Source organism: Sphaerodactylus townsendi, linkage group LG02 (assembly GCF_021028975.2).
Source record: "Sphaerodactylus townsendi isolate TG3544 linkage group LG02, MPM_Stown_v2.3, whole genome shotgun sequence".
NCBI classification, from domain to species: domain Eukaryota; kingdom Metazoa; phylum Chordata; class Lepidosauria; order Squamata; family Sphaerodactylidae; genus Sphaerodactylus; species Sphaerodactylus townsendi.
This window is the reverse complement of record NC_059426.1, coordinates 160,542,094-160,564,950: the sequence shown is the minus strand read 5'-3', so window position 1 is coordinate 160,564,950 and position 22,857 is coordinate 160,542,094. Positions and strand designations below refer to the sequence as shown.

Sequence of the window (22,857 nt, the reverse complement as noted above, 5' to 3'; positions counted from 1 at the left end):
CCTGTTGTGGGGAGTGGGATGAGCCCCTAAAGGAAGAGAAAAGCTGGGTATAAAACCAACTGTTCTTCTGGAAGAAAAGAGCGGGGATGCATCTTCATTTCAGTCCAAATGTTGTTCAAGAAAGCAACCTTGTTGTTTTAGTGGCAGTAGAAGAGACTCAAAAGATGTAGTAAACACTAGGAGCGCTGCTCGGTGTTGGCAGTTCCCAGCTATCTATTATCACACCACGACTTCTTGTTGCTTGTGTTTTGTAAGCTACCTGTTGATCTTTTGTTGGGCTCTCAATCTACTTCAGCTGTATGTGTTAACTGTAACTGGTTATATCTTCTCTTCTTTGGGTTTAATCCCCATTGTCCTTTTTGTTGCTGTTGCTGTTACATTTTGCAGCTACTGTTCCACCTCTGAGCTCAGTGCACCGCCTACAGAATCTGCTTCTAAATCCAGTTTCAATCAAATTGCCCTTGCTGCATCTTAGAAAAGATAGTTAACTGTACCTCAGTGCTTTTTCTTTGAGAGTACGGTAGGGCTGGGATGCCCAACCCATTTTTTGAGTCCATGGGTACCCATAGAATTCTGACACAAGATGGTGGGTGCAATCACAAAATGGCCACCACAGAAGCTTGAGCCAGTCACAAAATGGCTACCACAAGAGGCAGAGCAAACCACAAAATGTCAGGGAGTGATATAGTTCTTAACTCTGTTAGTCACTCTTCAGCGTTTCTGACTGAAGCTCCATTTAACAAGATGCCTTTTTAAAACATACATATTGTTTAAATATACTTTCATGCATACACTGTTAGTTGCACCATGAATATCCTTGTGCTGTGTGATTGATGCAACTTTAAAAAAAATCTGCACAGCCAATCTGAAGCTGTGCTGGGAAAAAGCATCACCTGGCCCTACCATTTTCTACAAGTTTTGGGTGTGCACCAGGAAAGGTGTTAGTGAGTGCTATAGTGCCCATGGAATCCCTGCCCTAAGGGTAGAACCACTTCAGTGTACAAGGTAATCTGGCTGTTTTTTTCTTGCCCAGACTCTTTGTGTGTGGACATTGTGTATTCAGAAAAAAGTGATCAAAAGGCAAAAAGATGAATCAACACAAAAACAATATAATCTTAGGATCTCCTGCTTGCTCTATGAGACACTCTCAGTGAGGTTAAAGGCACAGTTCCAGATGCTTTGTATCTGTCTACCCTGGGTGCATTCACACAGCTTATGTTTCTCCCCAGGGTGCAGTGATTATATTGTGGAATGTGTTGTATATTGAACACCTCTAGTCTGCTGCAGCCAAACCCACCAGCACAGGCACTGAGTCGTTAAAGTTTATATCTCAATAATTTCATATTAGTTAAGGTGCTACTTAACTCATTATCATTGTAGGAACCCTCTTTTACCATGTTTTTACCACATCTGCAGACATTAGTGGATGCTGAATAGAAGCCTGTTGCCCGAGAATCAAATGTCAATCTGGGTGTGATTGGATCTCCTGATGCTGTCTTTAATGTTAAAAAGCAGTCCCTGTGTTCCCACTACTTGTATCGTGGCATTCGTGATAAAGCATCTTTTGGGCTGCAAAAGATTCCAGGTTCAGTTCTCAGCATCTCCAGTTAGGATGATCAGGAAGTAGGTGATTTGATATCTGGTTCTGGTGGCCTTTTTGGGCTGTGTGGCCATGGTCTGGTGGATCTTGTTCCTAATGTTTCGCCTGCATCTGTGGCTGGCATCTTCAGAGGTGTATCACAGAGAGGTGTATCACAGAGGTGTATCACAGAGAGAAGTCTGTTACACACTTCCCTCTGAAGATGCCAGCCACAGATGCAGGCAAAATGTTAGGAACAAGTTCTACCAGACCACGGCCACACAGCCCGGAAAACCCACCAGAACCAGTTGAATCTGGCCGTGAAAGCCTTCAGCAATAGATTTGATATCTGTCTGAGACCCTGGAGAGCTGATGGCAGTCTGGGTGGACCATCATGACCATGTGAGCCAAATGGTTTATTTCAGTATGAGTCTGCTTCATATGTTCATGTGGATTAAATGGTGGGTATTTAGCAGCAAAATTCCAATACAAATTCCTACCCGCATTCCTCAATCTACTTTTAAATATTAAAGACAACACTAGGAGATGGTATCATGGACCTCCCATGTCCTTTGAGTCTGGAATCACCCACAAAGTGCTTAATTTGAGAGGGGAGGGCAGGAGTAATGGAGTTCCAACAGCTGGTTAATCAACGGGATCAACTTATGCAATTAGGTGGTTAACACTGACTGCTGAGGCTTCCCGTGACATCTCTTTCATGTTAATTGTTTTGTGTTAAAACCTCTTTGTGAACCAGGCTAATTGTGGAGGTAGGGCTCAACCAACTTGGCCACTTTACAGGTGCATACGCTGTCTTCATGCGTACCCCAACCTGGGTCACAGCCCATTTATTACATTTGGGAGACACTCACCAACAGCAACGACAAACAAACAGCCCCCTGTGTTGGTCCTTTTGGAGGAGCGGGCATTAGGGGCAGACCTCACTGAAGTCACAATACCTCAAGAAATGAGCTACTTATTAAGAATCCCATAACTAACCAGGTCATACTGTACATGGCTAGGTGTCTTAGCTAAGTTACCACATGGATGTCTGTTCTGAGCCGTTCCTAGCTATGGTTTATCCTCTATTCATGCTGCAGGGTACGAAATTCCTGGGTGCCAGCCTGCCTTTGGCAACCTAGAATACTCCAGGGCAGGCTCACAAAATCTTCACCTACCCTCTGGGACAGGTAATTAAACAGTCATGTTTTATCAAATTTATGCTTTTCTTGTAACTTTCTGCTGTTGCTTGTTTTCATCCCCACCCCTTCCACACCTGCAGAATAATGCACTTTCAATCCACTTTCAATGCTCTTTGCAGCTGGATTTTACTGTGCGGAAGAGCAAAATCCACCTGCAAACAATTGTGAAAGTGGATTGAAAGTGCATTATTCGGCAGGTGCGGAAGGAGCCTAAGTAGTAACTTAGTTATTCAGTGAAAAGAAATGTGGCATTTTAGAAATGTAGAACTGTGACGGTGGCTTTTGTCCTCTGACTTGTTTCATGGGGCAACAAGATGAGTTTTGAATGGAGCTGCCACCTTTTAGTAGTCCCTATTCTGGGCCTTTAAGGCCAGCTTGATATGATAATACGTCTCTATGAAATGCTGGATTTCTAAAGCACCTGCTACACTTAAAGGTACAGGACCCATGTGATGCAAGTTTTGTGGACAAATTAGTATTGCTTGTCTTTATAGCTGCTATCAGAATTTGACAATCCCTTTATTGGCAAAGATGGAACCAGACAGCTTGTCTTTCAGCTGTTTGTGATTTTTCTGCTGAATCCATGACCTCCAAAGACACAGTTCTCTCTGCAGAAGAGCAGTGATAGTATCCCTGGAGCAGGGGTCAGCAAACTTTACCACCCAAAGAGCCATTTGGATCCATTTTCCATGGCCCCGAAGATCTACCAAGCCGGAGAGGCAGTTCCACATGCAGCTGGCTCCAGTTCAGCCCCTCCACTCACCTTTCCTTCCAGTGCTGGGAGGCAGAGGCACTGGGCAGAGGGGGGATGGCGGCTGAGGCCTGCCCGGTGCCGCCGTCTCTCGTGCTGTGGGAGGCAGCAACGCCAGGGAGGGAAACCCTCTCTGCCCACCTGTTCCGTGGGGCAGAGGGAGGATGGCGGCTGCTCTGGAGGGATATGCCCACACTACCCTCTGACCTCCAGGGGTCGAAGGGCAGCATGGGCGTGTCCCTCCAGTCCTCCAGAGCAGCGCTGGAAGGAGAGGTGAGTGGAGGGGATGTGAAAAGCGGCACCCTCACACACAGAGCCGCCTCCGGTTTGGCCCTCCACTCACCTTTCCTTCCAGCGCTGCTCTGGAGGGCTGGAGGGACACCCCCACGCTACCCTCCGACCTTCAGGCCACGTGGAGCCGCAGTATAAGGCTGAAAGAGCCACATGCGGCTCTCGAGCCGCGGGTTGCAGACCCCTGCCCTGGAGGAACCCCAATGTATTCTGGTACAATCTCTACTTTCAGGGTTGCTGTCATGGAATTTGGATTGATTTGTTTTTGGTATTGTGTGGAGAGGTTTGGGGGGTTTTTAATTGGAAAATTTCCCCCTGCCAATAAAATGGTCTCTTCCCTGTTAAGTTTTATGAAAATGTTTTGAAATAGGCCACTTGTAGATCCCTTTCCTTATAGTAAAAAGTGCACAAAACAATTATTAATGTGGCAGTGGTGATTCCCAAGATGATAGCTGGTACCACAGGTCATTCTTTGGTAACATAGCTCATTGTCAGTAGTTGGGAAAAGATCCCACTAATAGTAAACAGGGTGAATGACGCTAAACATATCATGTGTCAACTCCTAGCCATTACCTGGAATCGGAGTCCCAGACTTACATACCATATAATGCAGTTCAAGTCTGCACACTCTAATTACTCATGTTTCAAGGACAAGTAGCCTGAGCATTGGAAAGAAAGGTTACTGGACAGTGTTATAAGAGGCACCCTTAGGTTTCCATTTCATAGGTTTAACATCAACAATAATTAAAAGTATGACCATTAAAATATAAAACCCTGAAAGCTGAAACATAAGTTTGGCTCCTAAGTTTCTGGGGTGCCTTGCCAAGTCAAACAAAATCTATCAAGGCCTGCTTTACACAAACAAACAAACAAAAAAAACCCACCCACCCAGTGGTGGGATCCAAAAATTTTAGTAACAGGTTCCCATGGTGGTTGGATTCAAGCTGTGGCGTAGCGCCAATGGGGCTGGGTGGGGCACGATGGGGGCGTGGCCAGGCATTCCTGGGCGGGGCTGTGGCAAGGACGCAGCCGCTGCGCCAGTCGTTGGGTGAGAAACGAATGCACACAGGCTGCCACGCACGCCGGTGCACCTCCTGCTAGACTGCTTCAAGTTCTGCGCGCTACTGCTGAGAGGAGGGGATAACCGCTGGCGTAATCACCCATTAGGCGAGGTGGAAGGGCAGCTGCCCCAGAATCACCTTAATGGGGGGGCATCATTTTGCTGGGAAAACCGTTTTTGGGTATTTTAGTGGTTTTCCATTTTTGGCCTGCAGGGGGCGCAGTTTTTAGGCTAGTGGCACCAAGATTTCAGTGTATCATCAGGAGACTGTCCTTATGCTACCCCCCAAGTTTGGTGAGGTTTGGTTCAGGGAGTCCAAAGTTATGGACTCCCAAAGGGGGTGCCCCTATCCCCCATTGTTTCCAATGGGAGCTAATAGGAGATGAGGGCTACAGTTTTGAGGGTCCATAACTTTGGCGTACCTGAACAAAACTGCACCAAACTTAGAGGGAATTATCGGTAGGGCAGTCTCCTGATTGAGACCCTGAAAGTTTTAAGACTTTATTAACACCGAAATGTGCCCCCCACAGCCTGCAACCCCCATTGACGTGAAATGCAGAAAACTCCAATGCAGAACAAAGATTCTTGGACACGTTTCTAGGATGTTCCTGCAGGGGGTGCCTTTAGGATGTATCAAACTTAAAATTTCAGAATATCATCTGGAGATGATGGCACCCAGGACACGAGATTTGGTGCAGTTTGGTTCAGGGGGGCCAAAGTTATGGATCCTCAAAACTGTAGCCCCCATCTCCTATTAGCTCCCATTGGAAACAATGGGGGATGGGGCACCCCCTTTGGGAGTCCATAACTTTGGACTCCTTGAACAAAACCTCACCAAACTTGGGGAGTAGCATAAGGACAGTCTCCTGATAATATGCTGAAATTTGGTGCTGATATGTCTAAAAATGCACCCCCTGCAGGCACCAATGTCCTGGTGCAAAAAAATTTGGTCGTGGTGGAGTGGCGGCCCATGGGGGGGGGGCATCCAACCCAGGTTTTGCCAGGGCTACAGTTTGCCCAGGGCTGCCTCGTTACACCCCTGGGTGTAACTAAGGCAAAAATCACGTGGCAAAATCACCAATTAGTAACCCCCTCTCGGCACACACAAATAATTAGTAACCTACTCTCAGGAACCTGTGAGAATCTGCTGGATCCCACATCTGCACCCACCCCTTAAGAACACAACTCTTTAGTGAGTGGGAAGGGAGACAAGTATGAAGAAGATGAAATGGCAGGCTCAGAACGGCAAACAACTGAAGGTCTGAAAAATAAAAGGACAAAGATTCAGCAATTACTTGACTGTAGATTTAGGGGAGGGAGAATGAAAAAGATCCTTTAGATGACTGAATCTGGAAAGTAACAACGGCAGGAGAAAATCAGCAGCAGGGTGAGGAACTCATTTCAATGTCTGTAAAGCTGGAGACAATTTGCCAACCAGAACAGCATTTAAGTCCTTGTTAGCAGAATTTTGACAAGTGTTTGTTCCTTGCTCAAAGCTCTAGTCTCCAACTGTGGATTGCTTTTAAAGTAATCTGCCTTGAACATATTCCTTACTGTTTTCCATCTCAGTTCAATTGACGCTTGCATAGGACAGATCATAAGGTTAGGTTATGCAGGGTAGCGTAGATCTGATTCGCAAATTTTCTCTGCATTTCATAGGTACTATAAACCAGTGGTTCGCAAACTTATTTGGCCTACCGCCCCCTTTCCAGAAAAAATATTAGCGCCCCCTGGAAATTAATTTTTTTTAAATTTTAATAGCAATTAAACAGAAAGATATATGTATTAATGTTTCTACCTGTGGCCATCACCGCCCCCCTGGATCGCTGCAGCACCCACCAGGGGGCGGTGGCGCCCACTTTGGGAATCACTGCTATAAACTTTGCCTGGTTTATTCATTATATGCATCTTCATGGTTGCAGCATATACAAATGGCTTGTTGGCTTATTTATTTACTTCATGCCTTCCATGCTATAAACCACAGGTGTCAAACTCGCGGCCCTCCAGATGTTAAGGACTACAGTTCCCATCATCTCCTGCCAGCATCATGCTGGCAGGGGATGATGGGAACTGTAGTCCATAACATCTGGAGGGCCATGAGTTTGACACCTATGCTATAAACAATGTAGAAGATACAACCAACAGTGAATAAAAATGGGCTACAAAATTGGAGAACCACGTACTAAGCCAGGGGTAGGGAACCTTTAACAGCCAAAGAGCCATTTGGACCCGGTTTCCACGGAAAAGAAAACACATGGAGCCGCAAGGACGCGGTGGCGACTGCAAATAGAAGATAACGCCGTATATATTGTTTTGGACCAATTGCAGTGTGGCCTTATGAAAGCAGTGGCTTTCACATCATGCATGAGCTTGCACACACACAGGGAGAAAGACACACACACACCCATTCTCCCTTAATGGTTTTGGGAAAACTGAAGTCGCGTGCAAAATAAATATATTTTATAAATATGAATATAATAATGGAGATGGGGAAAGTCATTTGGCTTCACTAATTCTGTTCCGTTCTGGGCAGGATTTTTTTTTTGGGGGGAGTGCTTTTAAAGGGCGCTATGCTAGTCATTATGGCTGAAGAGATACTTAGAAATCACAGCACCTGTTAAAATCTCAGAACCCAGAAGGGCTGCCATTATTCAGAACTGACCATTTCAGTGCACTTTCTCTGCCACACTGACCTCATCAGGTGTCTGTTGCAGGAAAAGGAAGGGAAAGGGGTTTGTAAAACCACCTTGAGTCTCTTTTGGGGCGGGAAAAGTGGGGTATAAGAAATCCAAAATCATCATCTTCATCTGTATTGAAAGCTACTTTACTACAGCGTCCCCCATCTACTACTCACAGAAGGCATGGAGGGCTTTGTGTGGAATAAGGACCACTGATTTAAATAATTTTTTTACAGACACTTCTGAGGCGGCATAGAAATTGAGCCCGTAAGAATGAATAAAATCTCTGGAACTCACTTGACAAAACCTTTCTTAAGCAATACAGAGAGTATGTTGGAGCGATGCTTATCACAAAATTAATAAGCCCTATTCCATGATGCAATGTTTGTGAGCTATAATGTATCTTAATCAAAAACTATATTTAGTAGGTTTTTCTTCAACTCTGCTCTGGAGCTCCCCTTCCTCCACCTGGCTGTGTGTGGCCAGAGGTGCCATCCCTCCCTTTCACTCTGGTTGGCTGGTCCCCAGCCTGGCATCCTTTCTTCTAAGGAGGGTGGGAGGTGGTATTGTGAGTGGTTCCCACCCTTCCATGTCCTGCAGTGAGCTGGGCACTTTCTGCCCACAATGTCTCTTTTGGTGGAAATTCCTGATTGCTACTCCAGATTGGTCTGTAATTGCTAGGCACAAGTGTGGCACATGTGCCAAAAAGATTGATTCCCTTTGAATTTCTCCTTGATTTCCAATGCTCTCACCCCCCCCTTTGCTGTGGCTGTCTCTGGAGTTTAATTTGCAGCCCGGGGGCATCCCCACCACCCAAATCCCAGACAGGATCCCAGGCTAAACTCAGATATTTCCTGTGGTGTTCCGTTCTGGAAAATCACCAAGTTAAACAGCTCAAGCTAATTAACACCGAAAATAATTTAGCAGCAGAGCAAGCAGGGGAACCAGCCCCACACAAAGTGTCTTTCCAAGTGCGACGTGTTGCCACCCCGGGGTGCTGTGTGGGGGCTTGCACCCATCCCCTTTCAGGGTGGTGAGTCTCCCCGTCAAGGGCCTGACAGGCGGGGCCTAGCCTTCTTCAAAACCCTTAGCTGGGTTGGAGCTAGGCAGACCGCTTCTCCTAACCCACCACGCTCTTCACTCCCTTTTTCCTCCCACTCCCAGCTGGGCTAGGATTCCTGGCTTGTCTTGAGGGGTTGTTCTTTCCCCTGAGACTCTTCCCCGTCTCCTCCCCTTCTCTCTCTCTCTCTCTCTCTCTTGCTCCATTCTCTCACCTCTGCTTCTCTCTCTCTCTCTTGCTCCGTTTTCTTTTCTCTGCTTCTCTCTCTCTCTCTTGCTCTATTCTCTCACGTCTGCTTCTCTCTCTCTCTCTCTTGCTCCGTTTTCTTTTCTCTGCTTCTCTCTCTCTCTCTTGCTGTATTCTCTCACGTCTGCTTCTCTCTCTCTCTCTTGCTCCGTTTTCTTTTCTCTCTCTCTCTCTTTGCTCCTTCAGGAGTAGGAACCCTGGCAGATGTTGCAGGTGTTTGTCCTTTCTGTCCTTGTGAGTGGCCATGCTGGTGGCTTGTCTGGGCTCCTGGTCCTGAGCTATCTCAGGCTTCCACTGAGTCCTCCTAATCTCCCATCTCTGCTTCTCTCTCTCTCTCTCGCTCCGTTTTCTTTTCTCTGCTTCTCTCTCTCTCTCTTGCTCCATTCTCTCGCCTCTGCTTCTCTCTCTCTCTCTTGCTCCGTTCTCTTTCCTCTGCTTCGCGCTCTCTCTCTCGCTCCATTAAATCACCTCTGCTTTCTCTCTCTTGCTTCGTTCTGTCTGTGCTTCTCTCCCTCTCATCTCACAGGAGGGCTGTACGTGAATGACCATGGCCGGTGTGGGAGGGGCATGGGAGGCGGCGTCATTCTGCGTCACAGGTTCAGCATTCCTTCGGCAAGTAAAGCGCCAGCGTTCTTCGGCACGGAGGAGGGAGGAGGGAGGTAAGCGATCCTTCAGCACAGGAGGGAGGGAGCCGAAGTGAATGTAAAGCAGTCTTGAGACAGACTTGTGGAAATGTCACGAGGCCCAGGAAGGGCAACCATGCCGGGAGCACGCTGCAAGTGATCCCAAAGTGCGTTTAGGCTGCGACGGAGTTCCCGACCCCTGTACTAAGCACAACGATAACAGTCTTATATAACAGCAATACATGCAATATAACAGTCTTAGATATGTGAATGGGCCAGGCATCCATTGCAGATAGGATTTAATTTCAGGTCACGTTGAACCATTTCTTTTCAGTGGCCTTTTATGAATTACTGTATTAGTGGTTGTTAACTGTAAATAAACCCTCATCCAGTCATATCTTCTGCTCATCATCAAATACATAGTAGTCAAGAAGAGAGTGTTCAAGTGATATATGTGTATGGGTATATTGGATGTTCTGTTCCCCAAGTAAAACAATCTAAAGGTGCCCTGTTCTTGGCAGGAACAGAGTGGGAGACACACAACAAGATTAGCAACGAAGTTTCAAAACAAGGTTTTGTTAACCCAGAAGAATTGCTGACCTACTCCTCCCCAGGGTCTGACTAAGATAAGGTGCTTGCTGACTGATGAACAAACTTGAAGCTGTATGGAGCTGTAGACTTTTTTATTCTTTCTTGGCTCTTTCTAAGAAAGTCCAGCATACTCACTTCCAGCTGAGTTCCTTCAGTCTTTGTCTATTGACTTTTCTTTGTCTCTAGAGTTCTCTAGAGTTCTCTAGACTATATGCACTTTAGTCTATGCACCATAGACTAGGAGCTGACCGTCCATACTTAGCAATTTGTCCCGCAGGTTTCTTCATTATCGATTTTGAGGCTGGGGCTTGGCGTTTTAGGCAGAATGAAATGTAAACCCAGAGCACAGATGCAGCATGACATGCGTGCATGCACCACTTGGCAGCAAGCAGCCTACCTCCCGGTCCCGGTTCATAATGAGTCCACCGCACATAGACATGCTTGATATTGCGGCGCTGAACTCCTAGGCACCTTGGACTGACTGAGCTAAACAGGGCATTGCTGGGTAATTAAAGGAAGACTGCCTCTAGGGAAATTTCTTAAAGGGACAGGGTCTGACTAAAATTCCCTCCCTTAGAAGACTATACAAGGAACTAAACTCATGCTAGCTATAGGGAAACTTAGACTTAATAGGAAAATAACAAGAGCTTCTCTGGGGGCATAACATTGGACCTTCATAACTGGATGCTGGACATGCAAAATGATGCCACTGGAAAGTATTTTTGTGACAGCCAATATGACTGTTTGTTCTCTGCATTGTTGTATCTGGCTCATTCACATTGAAATACCTGCCAACAGGTAGATAGACTGGGAATCACTGAACTGCATAGGTGGCAAATTATACCCCAATAGCTGGCACAGCAGTTGCAAAGAGAAAGCTGTTTACTGTAGCCATGCTGCCTTCCAAAGAGAGCCTCCCTGCCCTCCTCCATTTGTAAATTATCTGTGAATGGAGTCCATTTTAAAAAAAAAACACTCAATTCCAATTATTTTCAAGTCTCTCCTCTCCCACATACTCCCATATAATATGTATTACCCGGAAATACCATTTCAGCCTCGGGTTCCACCCAAATGCTACTACAGATGCTTTCACCAGTAACTGTTCCTGTTGCTTCCCAGATTCACCTTCCCTCTATGGCCTGTGGTCTTATGGCTTCTAGGCATGACTGTGTTGAAACAGTGTCACCCTATCATTAGCAAGAGGGATAGATTGTTCCTTACCAGTGAAACTTTCAGTGGGCCAGTGCCCCGGAGGGTCTCTGGAACCCAGGAGAACTGTGCCATTGCCAACACTGTAGGGCCCACGTGGCTCAGTCTTTTGGCTCAAACCCATCCAGTTTGACCAAGTGGTGACCCAAGAGGAGACAAGAGGTGAAGTTGGGCCCATCACCATCTTCCCCACTGACCAAGCTGGCAGAAGAGCCCTTGGCTGAGCTTTCTCCTTGGCCCTCTTTACAGGTCAGTCTGCTGCTGATTGGCCAGGCCAAAGGCCACATTTTATCTGCAATGGTGGGGATGGTGCAGGAGAATATCAATGAAAGCCAACTTTCCAGGTCGTGGTATGGCGACCTGTCCTGTAACAAGGTTTTACACTAAAAGTGGTTGGCACCTCACCTGCGGGATGTCAAATTGCTGGGACTGGATGGATGGTCAAGGATATAAATTTAGTTAGAAGGGTGTTTTACAGAGAAGGCTTAAGAGTGACGGCACTCAGGCCTTTGGATGTCTGCGGCTTTCTCTGGGAATTCCCTTGATAATCATTGAATCTGGCAGCAAGGTGCCTGTATTCTTGCCTCAGCCAAGTAATTTGTCTTCCTCAGGCATGCAGTTTCACCTCTCTTCAATATAGAGCCCTCAGAAATGTCTTGTTGATAAAAACAAGCAGTGCCATTTGAAGAATCCAGGTCAGGTGAACTGTGACCTTCAGACAGCTGTTTAGGCCTTAGCACTTCAGGACCCATCTCATGTTTATACTGTGGCTTCTCCCTGTGACATTATTGTGCCATTTTTGTAGAAGGGACAGCTTGCTTTATTTGTTTACTTATTTAACAAAATGTATGCTTCACCTTTCTGCCATTGTAAGGGTCACAAAGGCAACTAATGATTTAAAGCATACATAATAAAATACATAATAAAAGCAGTTAGGGGAGAAATGCAGAATGGATTCCTTCAGTGGAGTGACGCCCGTCCCAGAAGTCACCCATCTATTTTGAGTGGCAAGGTGCTGTAAAGCTGCCATAAAGCAACAGGTGAAATAGACCATGCTACACTCAACCTTTCCCAGTAACCAGAATGGCCAGTCCACCCCTAAACCAAGATTCACAGCAATGAGAGGAAAGGATGTTACCCAGGGACTACGTCAGCTTCTGCTTTGTTTCCCCTTCTCCATTTTATCTTCCTTACAGCGGTAAGCCCATGGAGTGGAATTGGTTGAGGGATTGGCTGGCCCGAGGTCTAGAAGATATGGGATTACCGCGAAGACACCACAAGGGCCATCAAGTCCAACCCCCTGCCATTCAGGAATACAAAATCAAAGTTCTCCTGACAGATGGCCATCCGGTCTCTATTTAAAAACCTCCAAAGAAGGAGACCCCACCACACTCACAGGCAGTGTATTCCACTGTTAAACAGCCCCTTACTCTTAGAAAGTTCTTCCTAATGTTTAGGTGGAGACAACATGAACCTTTGAATCCTACTCCTTGTCTGAGTCTCACGCTTAAACAGAAAAACAAGCTTGCTCCTCTTTCAACATGACATCCCATCAAAATATTTAGGGCTAGGCTATCATGTCACCCCTTAACCTTCTTCAGACTAAACATACTCAGCTCCCTAAGTTCTCGTAGGGCATGGATTCCTGATCTTTTACCATTTTGGTCACCCTCCTCTGGATCTATTCCAGCTTGTCACTATCCTTCTTGAACTGTGGTGCTCAGAACTGGCCACAGTATTCCAATGCAGAATAGAGAGGTACTGGCACATCCCTCAGTATTCCCTATTGGTGCAAGTTTTCCAGAAACACATTTGAATTTTCTTGCTTCCACATCCCACTGCCAACTCATGTTCAGTTTTTGGTCTACTAAGACTCCCAGATCCCTTTCACATGTACTGTGATCAAGCCTAGTGTCACCCACCCTTTATCTGTGCATTTCATTTTTTTCTACCCGAGTGTAACATTTTACATTTATCTCTTGGAAATCATTTTGTTAGTTTTGGCGCAGCTCCCTAATCTGTCCAGGTCATTTTGAATTCTGACCTCGTCCTCTGGGGTATTAGCTATTCCTCCTATTTTGGTGTGATCCACAAATTTGATTAGCATGCCCTATATTCCATCATCCAAGATAAAAAAAAATATTAATTAACACTGAATTTGCTATACATTTCTTGTGCTTGTCCCTTTTTAAATCTCAGCTCAGTTGGAAAAGTTCTTTGAACGTATCCCACCTGGGATTTCCTTAAGCACCTTCCATTTTCCCTCCTCATTGCAACTGCATGAAATTGTGCCTTCAAGATCTCACTTCTAAGAAATCCCATCCATCATGCACTCTCTTCTGTTTTAGTATTCTTAACCATGGGATCACACTCAGTAGTTTCCTAAGTTTACTTGAAATCAGCTTTCTTAAAGTCTAGAATGCTTTCGATACTGCTCATGCAGCATCACTTTCCACTGTTTTAACAAATTCCTGAGGAGAACGTCACTCCCACCTAAGTGTGAGTGTGGTGTGTGCATTCACCACTTCCACGCCATTAACCAGGCCATCATTGTTGGTTAGAAGCAGATCTAAAATAGTAGATCCCCTTGTTGCCTCTTCCACCATCTGGACCGTGTAATTGTCTGTAAGGCAAGTGAGAATTTGTTGAAACTTATTGTCTTGGCAGAGTTTGACTTCCAGCAAATAACAGGATTGGGACTAATAAAAGGAAACACTATTCACGAATGTATGATTGAGTGTTTAGGGCTATGCTACCACAGGAGGGAGTAGGCGATGGCCGGCTCTTTGGACCCATAGCTTTAAAAGGGGCTTTGGGCAGATTGTGTGGAGAGGAGGAATCCGGTTATGGCTACTCTCAATCTTGGATCCTCCAACTCTGATCTGAGATTGCAGTATGCCTTAACAGACCAGGTGATGGGGAGCAACTTAACCCATGAGAAAGGCCATTTTAAGGTTTATCCTACATGTTAACAAAACTCCCAAAAGGCTTTACCCTGGGTGAACAGGCCTACTCAGTAGCAGAGGGCTGGACTAGATGGACTCTGGTCATGATCCCAGCTGGCTTGTTCTTATGTCCGCCTTGTGTTCTTATGTTCAGGATAATTCAGTGATCTCTCCGTACTTTACTGCTCTCTTTCGTGAAAAGTTTTAGTTATCATTCAGGAAGTCTGTAATAGATGCATCACTGATGAGTCTACCTTGTTGTTTTTTCTCTGCCATTACCTTACCCAGATGCTCTCAAAGTGGCTTTCAAGATTTAAGATATAGACCTGCTGATGAGTATAATCATCCCTGATGTATAATACCGCTACAGTACTCCTTTCCTAGTTGGTCTATTTCTCTGAAATAGGTTATACCCTTCAATTATTACATTCCAATCATGAGACTCATTCCACCAGGTTTCAGTGAGGCCTACTATATAATGTTTGCTTTGCCCTGTTAAGAGTTCAAATTCTTCTTGTTTATTTCCCATGCTCTGTTATCCAGAGGATTTCTGTGGCAAATCAGGGATTCAGATTTGGGTCTCCCTGAACCAAGCTTGACACTCAAACTACTATAACATGCCATTGCTCTTTCAGTATCATCCTTGGAGGGAAAAACTTCTCCTTTTGCTCTGTGCCTTTGAAGATGGCAGAGTGCTAAAAGGGGTAACTTAAGGAAGCTGTCTTTTATTTAAGAGTGGTGTTCGCTGTAAGTCGATAAAAGCTTCTGGACTGGAAAACAGCTGTCCTTATGTGGTCAGCGTTAAACTTGATGCCCACAGGCACTAGAAGGCATAGCGCACAAGACATCGCGGGCTTCAGAAAATCTTAGAAGTGCGATTAATAGGAGTGTAAGGATATGGTTATTCCAGCTAATTTAGAAGGCTGCCACACATTACTCCCATCCAGCAGGCACTTTAAATTTAATACCGCATCAGTTACCCGGGCTGATTTAGTAAATATTAAAGGCACAATGCCTTCAAAGCCCTTCATGGCCTTGAACCTTCATATCTGCAAGACCACCTCTCCTGCCACAACAGCTTTGCTCATCTGAGCAGGGTCTTCCACAGGTGCCAACCTGCAAATAAGCAAAATCAGCAACTGTGTGTAACATGTATCCTCTCTATTGTGGCCCATACCTGGTAAAACTGCCTGCTTGAGAAGGTCAGGAATGCTCCTACTCTCCTGATTTTCACGCAAATTATACCAGAGCAACTTGTAATTAATTGAAGAGTTTCTTGATTGCGGCTACCGAAGTTTAAGCTGTATTGACTAAATGAAAATCACAAGAGTTAGCGGAAGGTATTAGGGGATTGTGGTCAATACCACTGTATATAGTTTGCTGCAACAAGGCTCCCACTGTGCAATTTTGCGCTGTTTAATGTGTCATTTAATATTTCCCCTTTGTTTCAGTTCTGCTTGTAGACTTCTGACTGGTTCTGCAACCCTAAACTTATTGCACTGATTATTGAATGCCCCATGCATCGATAGTATCGACTCACTCTATATCAGGGGTAGGGAACCTGCGGCTCTCCAGATGTTCAGGAACTACAATTCCCATCAGCCTCTGTCAGCATGGCCAATTGGCCATGCTGGTAGGGGCTGATGGGAATTGTAGTTCCTGAACATCTGGAGAGCCGCAGGTTCCCTACCCCTGCTCTATATAAATCAACCTTGAGTCTAAGTGAGAAAGGCAAACTATAAATAACATAAACAAACAAATAAGGCTGCCTGCAGTCCCGGCAGAGGCTGTTCCCATGTGTTTCATGTGCTTTGGGAGACTGTGAACTAGTGTCTGTCATGGATAGCATCTACTCAGTGGGTATACCATATAGTCTGTCTTACAAAGCACAGATCTCCACACCCCCAACCACTCAAGAAGCCCCCACCAAGGGCGGAGCGAGGGGGAGCTGCGCCTGGGGCACGTGTGTGCCCTGAGCCCCTGCCCCTCCCCGGAACACCTCTGGAATGCCCCAAAACGCCCCCGCCATCCCCCCCCACTCCCCAGCCATGCCCCCACACCAGCATGCGCCCAGGGCATCACCCCCCCTCCCCACCTCATTGGCGCTATGACACTGGCCCCCAGACCATTGTTGTGTTGTACAAATAGTACACAAAGGTATTATTCACCCCAGAAGCTATCTAGAAGACCCAGGTGAAATTCCAAATGTATAATATATGATATGGGGCCTAGGACAGTGGTGGCGAACCTATGGCACAGGTGCCAGAGGTGGCACTCAGAGCCCTCTCTGTGGGCACGTGCAAACAGAGTTCCCACACACACACACACACACACACACACACACACACACACACACACACACACACACACATCTAGGCTGGCCTGGGCCGCTGGGCTCGATTATTAGCATTAAACCTAAGACCTAATTTTGGGGAAACAGTGTAGGTAACCCTGTTAAGCGCTGTTGAACCCCACTGATTTTCATGCGAAGTACTAAAGCGTGATCCTTTACCTGGGAGTAAGCTTGGTTGCTGGCAATGGGGCTTGCTTCTGATTAAACCCTCCTAGGGTCGTGATTCACCCATTGGTAGAGTTGCACAGTTGCTTCAAAGCAAAGCCACCGACTACCACCAAGCTTACTCCCAAGTAATGCACACCTCAGAGCCAACCGTTTTTTCTAAACTAAAACCTCAGTGTTCAGGTTAAATTGCTATGTTGGCACTTTGTGATAAATAAGTGGGTTTTGGGTTGTCGAAAGCCTTCGAAAATACCAGTGTAAGTGGTTTTTTTGGTACCCCCCCCCCCCCAATTCTGTAGAGGGAAAACATTTGATACACTTATCATAAGTGACAACACAATAATAAAGGTTTTAAACAATTTGCTTTATTTGATTTGGCGTCATCCCTTAAGCCCATCAACTTTGTAGTTTACCTATGTGCTGGCCCTATTTAAAAAACAAAATCAGAGATCTTTTAAAATATCCATAAGATCAGCTGCTTTTTTTAAAAAAGACACTCATGTTTGACACAGAAACAAGGTTTCAGGAACAATGATTAGGAGAATTTCAACTCTTTTATGTTGATACCTTTCTCCACGGAGAGATAATGCAGCGTCTCCAGGCCCAGCTACTTGAGAAGGAAATCTCGTGATCATTGGCCAGCTTCACTTTCAGCTCAGAAGTGTGGAAGGAGATCGTGACCCCCAAGGAGAAAGTTAGACTGGCTGCTAATTTGAAAAATTGTCAGGACTAGAAGAATCAGTCTGTAAAAGGCTGGGAGCACGTAGCTGTGTCAATTATATCTCTTAACAAGGACTTAAGGACTTTTGCAGCAGCTTAGAGAATCAGCAATAGACCACAGTCCAGCATGATATTTTGGTTACGTCCCTGGAGTGAATATTCGGGACAACCTTTGACGCTTAAAATTTTTGGGAGAGAGCATTGCAAATGCCGTGAGCCACTGAAGTTCTGTTGAGGTAGGACTCTTATCCAGATGCCCGACTAGTTCAGTGATTTATATGTATTCTTCGTATTATGACTTTGATTCAGACACTTGGTGTATAAAAATGATACTGAACGCTTTGTGTCATACTTTGTTGCACAAGCAGTTCATTGTTGAATTGAACGTTAAGCTGTTGTATATATCGTCTATAAGATTAATACATGAGAAGTATCTGGAAGTTTGTTTCTGTAGGGTTTATTCAGGGATGTTTCTGTAGGGTTTATTCAGCCCTGTAAAGAGATATAAGTGACAGAGCCATGGGCTGTGAGCCTTTTGTGGTGCAGTTGTTCCAGGCGTGACAATTGGTTTACACTGACCCAAACTTGTTTTCATCATGACTAATTTTAAAATGTCTCTTTCAAGTAACTCCACCTTTCCTTGGTGCCTGAATGCCAGCAACTTGAAGGCCTTCCTGGCACTTGCAGGAAGGTAGTTTCGCAATGGCAGTGCAAAGAAAGGCTCTGCTCCAAGCTGATGATGGCCGTATCAGACTATATGTTGCCACCTTAAGTAGGCTGTTCAGACAACAGGAGAGTCTTTGGAGAAGTCTTTGCACAGGAGAGTCTTTGGAGAAGTGGCCTGGAAAATATGAGGGTTCCAGGCTCTGCCTGCTGCCCTTCCATGGTTTAGAGGAGATATGTTTCAAACATTTAAATAGCTACTAAAACCTTTGTTTCTATACTTGAGTAGTGCGGCATGACCACCACTCAAACTCAATGAATAATGGACATAAGCGTTCCCAGATGGACTCCAGTCCAAGTCCTGACAAGATCTAGGCTTCTTAGCTTAACAGAGTTGCTGGGTCACATTTATTTAGCCTGTGCTTTGATGATGTTCTTACATTCTTATGATGTGCCAATAGGTTTGCCATTTGCCCACCTGTGGTGGATAAACTCCCACCTTCAAGAAACTGAGGAATGGGAGAAAAAATGGCCAGAAAATGGCCTTCATAGTGAGACGCTAGGCATTTCTCCATTTCTCTGTGCTCATTATTATAAAATGTCTATGGACAATATTGTAGAGATTAAGGGAAATTCCCAGAGGGTCACTAGAAAGTAATGTCACACCCTTACCAAACTCTACCTTTCTCAAGCACTACCCTCAGAATCTCTCAGCATTTGCCAGAGCAGTGTTGGTAGCCCTGTGTGGTGAATACATGTGTATCTTTTTTTTCCTCCATTGATCTCAGGTAGTATAAACCCAGCGTATTATTGAGTGAGCCTGTCAGGTTAAAAGAGACAGAATGGCCCAATACAATGTACCCTCTGAGTCTGGGAGGAATTTGAACCCAGGTCAAACAGTATCTGTTCTAGCAAATTAGTTCATTCTCACACATGCACACACATATAACTCTTTGCCAAATACCCAAATTTCTTTACATAAAACTCTGTAAGGTAGCCCTGGCCCCAGTCTTTTCCTATTTTTTCCCTACACAATCTGAAAAGACTTAGGGGAACACTGCCTTGCTTAAGGCAATGCAGTCAGTTGAAAGCTAAATTGCAGTTTGAGCTGAGGACTTAATTTATCTTCGTAATCGCTACTACGCTGACTTTCTGTATGTGCTATTTTAAAATCATGTGGATTCTTTTGAAATAGGCATAGCAACAACCTGAATAGGATATTCAAATCCTCTTTTCATTGTGGTTGACTGACTGTCTTCCCAAAAATTATAAAGAATTGAAACTTCAACTTCCATCAAGGTACGGACGGAGACAAAAATAATTGTTGCTGTGCATAGATCAATGGCGTAGCACCAAGGATACAGGGGGTGCGCAATTCACTGGTCGCTCACCGGTGCAGGGGCATGGCGAGTGGGTGGAGGGGACGTTCCGGGGCAGGAGCGAGCAGGGCGTGGCAGGTGCGCAGGGCATAGATAGCATGTTTGGGTGAAGACAGACAAACCTTCCTTATTGTAGGGAGCACAATTTGAATTCATATGAACTACATTACAAGGGTCCATTTGGAATTCATTCAGTTAACAGAAGCTCTGGAATAAACATGTCTGTTTTCTGAAAATTCTCTTGTGGCTTGAACATAAGAATGTAAGAGGTGCTCTGCTGAATCAGACCAGTGATCCATCAGCATCACACAATAGCCAACCAATTGTCTTATAATGTTTATCTTATTTAAACCATCTGGATCCTGCCATTCCATTCATGGATCAAGAGAACTTAGATAATTAAACATCATCCTAGAAATAAGCAACATTGCTTCATGTATGCTAGTAGTGTTGTACATGTTCCCTATCATTTTGATCCTAGGGATCTGTGGTTTGTAGAACCAGTACCAGTATGGAGAACCATTTGGAAATTCTACTTCCTCCATCCCATTTTGCTACATCGTCTCAACCAATGGAATATCAATGCTTGATTTATAATAGAACTACATGGCATGACTAAGCCCCCTTCCACACATGTAGATTAATGCCCTTTCAATCAACTTGCAATACACTTTGAAGCTGGATTTTACCGTGCGGAATAGCAAAATCCACTTTCAAACTGTGAAAGTGGATTGAAAGTGCATTATTTTGCATGTGCGAAAGGGGCCTCAGAGTTGGGATCCAGCCGGCTTTTCTGCTCAGTCTTATCCAATTCTTCTCTTTACTACAGCCCCCACTCCACATGCCTTTTGTCCCCAGCATAATCCTTTTCAGTGGTAAGGAGAACAAATGCTGCATTCAGAGTGCATCTGATTCATTTTTCTTCTAGTGCAGATCTGTATTACGGCAACAAACAAAGCAGAGAAAACAAAACTTTTTACCTGTTCTTAATTTAGCTTGCCCTGTTCCATACTTTTCTTCTTTCTTCATTTTGCCCTTTTATGATATGTCTTCATCTCTCTCCACCCCTTTCTAATCCTCCATTTGCCTATCTTGGTCTCAGTTCCTCCTCACTTCATGATTGGCAGCTTAGAATGTACTTACTGATAGTATAACAGCAAACCCTTGTTAATACTTTGAACTGAACGTGGTGTGGTGGAGGGAGTTAATATTTCCCCCTGATCTATCAAGCTAATAAAAGGATACTCTTTGCATGCATGGTCATGGAATGTTAATCTGGTTTAGCAGTTTTACATGTGGAACAGAATGTTATAACTCCTTCTGTCCCTGCCATTAGATTTAATTACATTGTATGGCGGGGTATAAATGAAATGAATGAATGAATGAATGAATGAATGAATGAATGAATGAATGAATGAATGAATGAATGAATGAATGAATGAATGAATGAATGAATGAATGAATGAAATTAACACTGTTCAGGCAACAGGTTATTGTGTTGGTGAAACATCTGAAATCCCTGTGTAAACTTTGCAAACATTGCTACTGTAGAGGTCTAGCTTCATGTTATATGACAAATGACATAATCCTTTTAGGAGATGTCAGTTAAATCAATCGCAGTGGTCTCCATTTTTCTTGTCCAGTGCCACTACATAATCAGTTTACCTCTGCTTTTCTGCTAGGAAAAGGTACAAGGATTCTTACAGATTTACTTACTAAAATTACAAAATTTTGCACATCATTTGGGTGAGGGTCATACCAGGGAGGCAGGTAGAATCTTTGCCCAGGTTCCCATGGTGACAGTCGGCAGCTCTACCCTCTACTGTGTGATCCATTTAACTGGTGATGCCAGATGTTGAACCTGGGGCCTTGTGTATGCCAAGCAAAGGCCCTACCACACAGCCATGGAAGGGCATTTTGCCTCAGAATCACTGTGCTGGGGAAAGGGGTCATGAATTAGCTTTGATGTGATTAACATGGCAAAATTGTGGAAAGGTGTTATCCCGCTTTTCTAGCTCTGTAGTCCCAAACCAGTTTCCACTCGTAACAGGGTTTTTTAAAATAGAAATCTGAATATAATCATGGATCTCCCAGTGACTCATCTTGTTTAGCCCTGAATGAGTAGGATAAGAGGAAGCAATGGGAGGAAGTCACCATATGGCACCAGGATACAGTGAAACAATTTTATGATTTTATTGACCTTATTATTGTCAACTGATATTGTAATACACCCTGAGCCCATATGGGGAAGGGTGGCCTATAGAATGAATGAATGAATGAATGAATGAATGAATGAATGAATGAATGAATGAATGAATGAATGAATGAATGAATGAAAAATGACTGAGGAGGAAGGACTCAAAGCAGGAAGTAAACCAATGTATAAAACATATACTGTGTGTCATATGCTAGAAGCAGGGCAAAGGTGAGGTTTGACCAATCAAATAGAAGGAGATGGTAGAAGACCAGAGACAGCAGACAGCATATGGGTACTAGGAGGAAGTTCCAGCCTGATTCCCAGAAGGAGGTGGGCACAAGGCATCCATTACAAAAGTTACACTGGAAATGGCTTGCAGCAAAAAGCTGTGTACCTTTGAATGAATAAACAGTTTCAATAAACAAACAGATTCTCTGGTTTATTTTTTAACAACTCAATGATAAACAATAGTGCTATGTAGTAAAGAATCACTGTATACAAACAGAAAAAGTGTGTCAAAGTATATTCATCAACTCCATGCCCACTAAGCTAATCAGAATCCAAATAAAACCCGTCTCATAAACACTTCCAAAGGCTAGGGGTGCGTACAAAAAGAGACTTAGCGAGGATCGTTGTACAATTTATCCAAAAGTCCCCTTGCAATAATGCTCACGTATAGAAACCTTATTAGTAATTTGATGGTCCCAAAAATCTTTAAATTTGTTCCAAGGTACAACGGAATCAACTCAATACAACTTGTGATATAACACAAGATGAATAAGCACTATAATACAATATAAAATACTATAAAATGCAATGTAAAATCAAGTGATACCAGGACATTAACCATTTTGGAATGTGGTCTGTGCTGAAGCTCTTGCTGCTGCAAACATCTTTGGTAAGCTAAGAGCATTTGAGCTTATAAAGGGAAGACGATCACAATGTGTGACAAATTACAGATATGCAGAGAAGTCCAAACCCTGGTTCAAACTGGCTGGCAGCAAGGTACTGAGGTGAAAAATGTAAAAAATGCGCTTTCCATTTTCTGAAGTTGCTGTTGGACATTCATGTAAATGCTGCTCCCGTCGATTGTCATCAGAACTCCGAAGCGAAAAGACTCAGGAGAATGTTGTTTCAAAATTTAT

At 44.4% G+C, this 22,857-nt stretch overlaps 1 protein-coding gene across 5 annotated transcripts in view; it reads left to right on the top strand.

The window, feature by feature from the left end:
- Positions 1-22,857, top strand: part of BEGAIN (brain enriched guanylate kinase associated) — a 282,357-nt gene that overhangs the window by 139,907 nt on the left and 119,593 nt on the right. The window contains exon 3 of one of the 5 annotated variants that reach the window (XM_048486195.1): positions 2,680-2,769. The exons of the other annotated variants lie outside the window; for them this stretch is intronic. Coding sequence (XP_048342152.1) covers positions 2,680-2,769 — 90 coding nt within the window. The remainder of the gene's footprint in view (positions 1-2,679; positions 2,770-22,857) is intronic. 5 annotated transcript variants of the gene reach the window in all.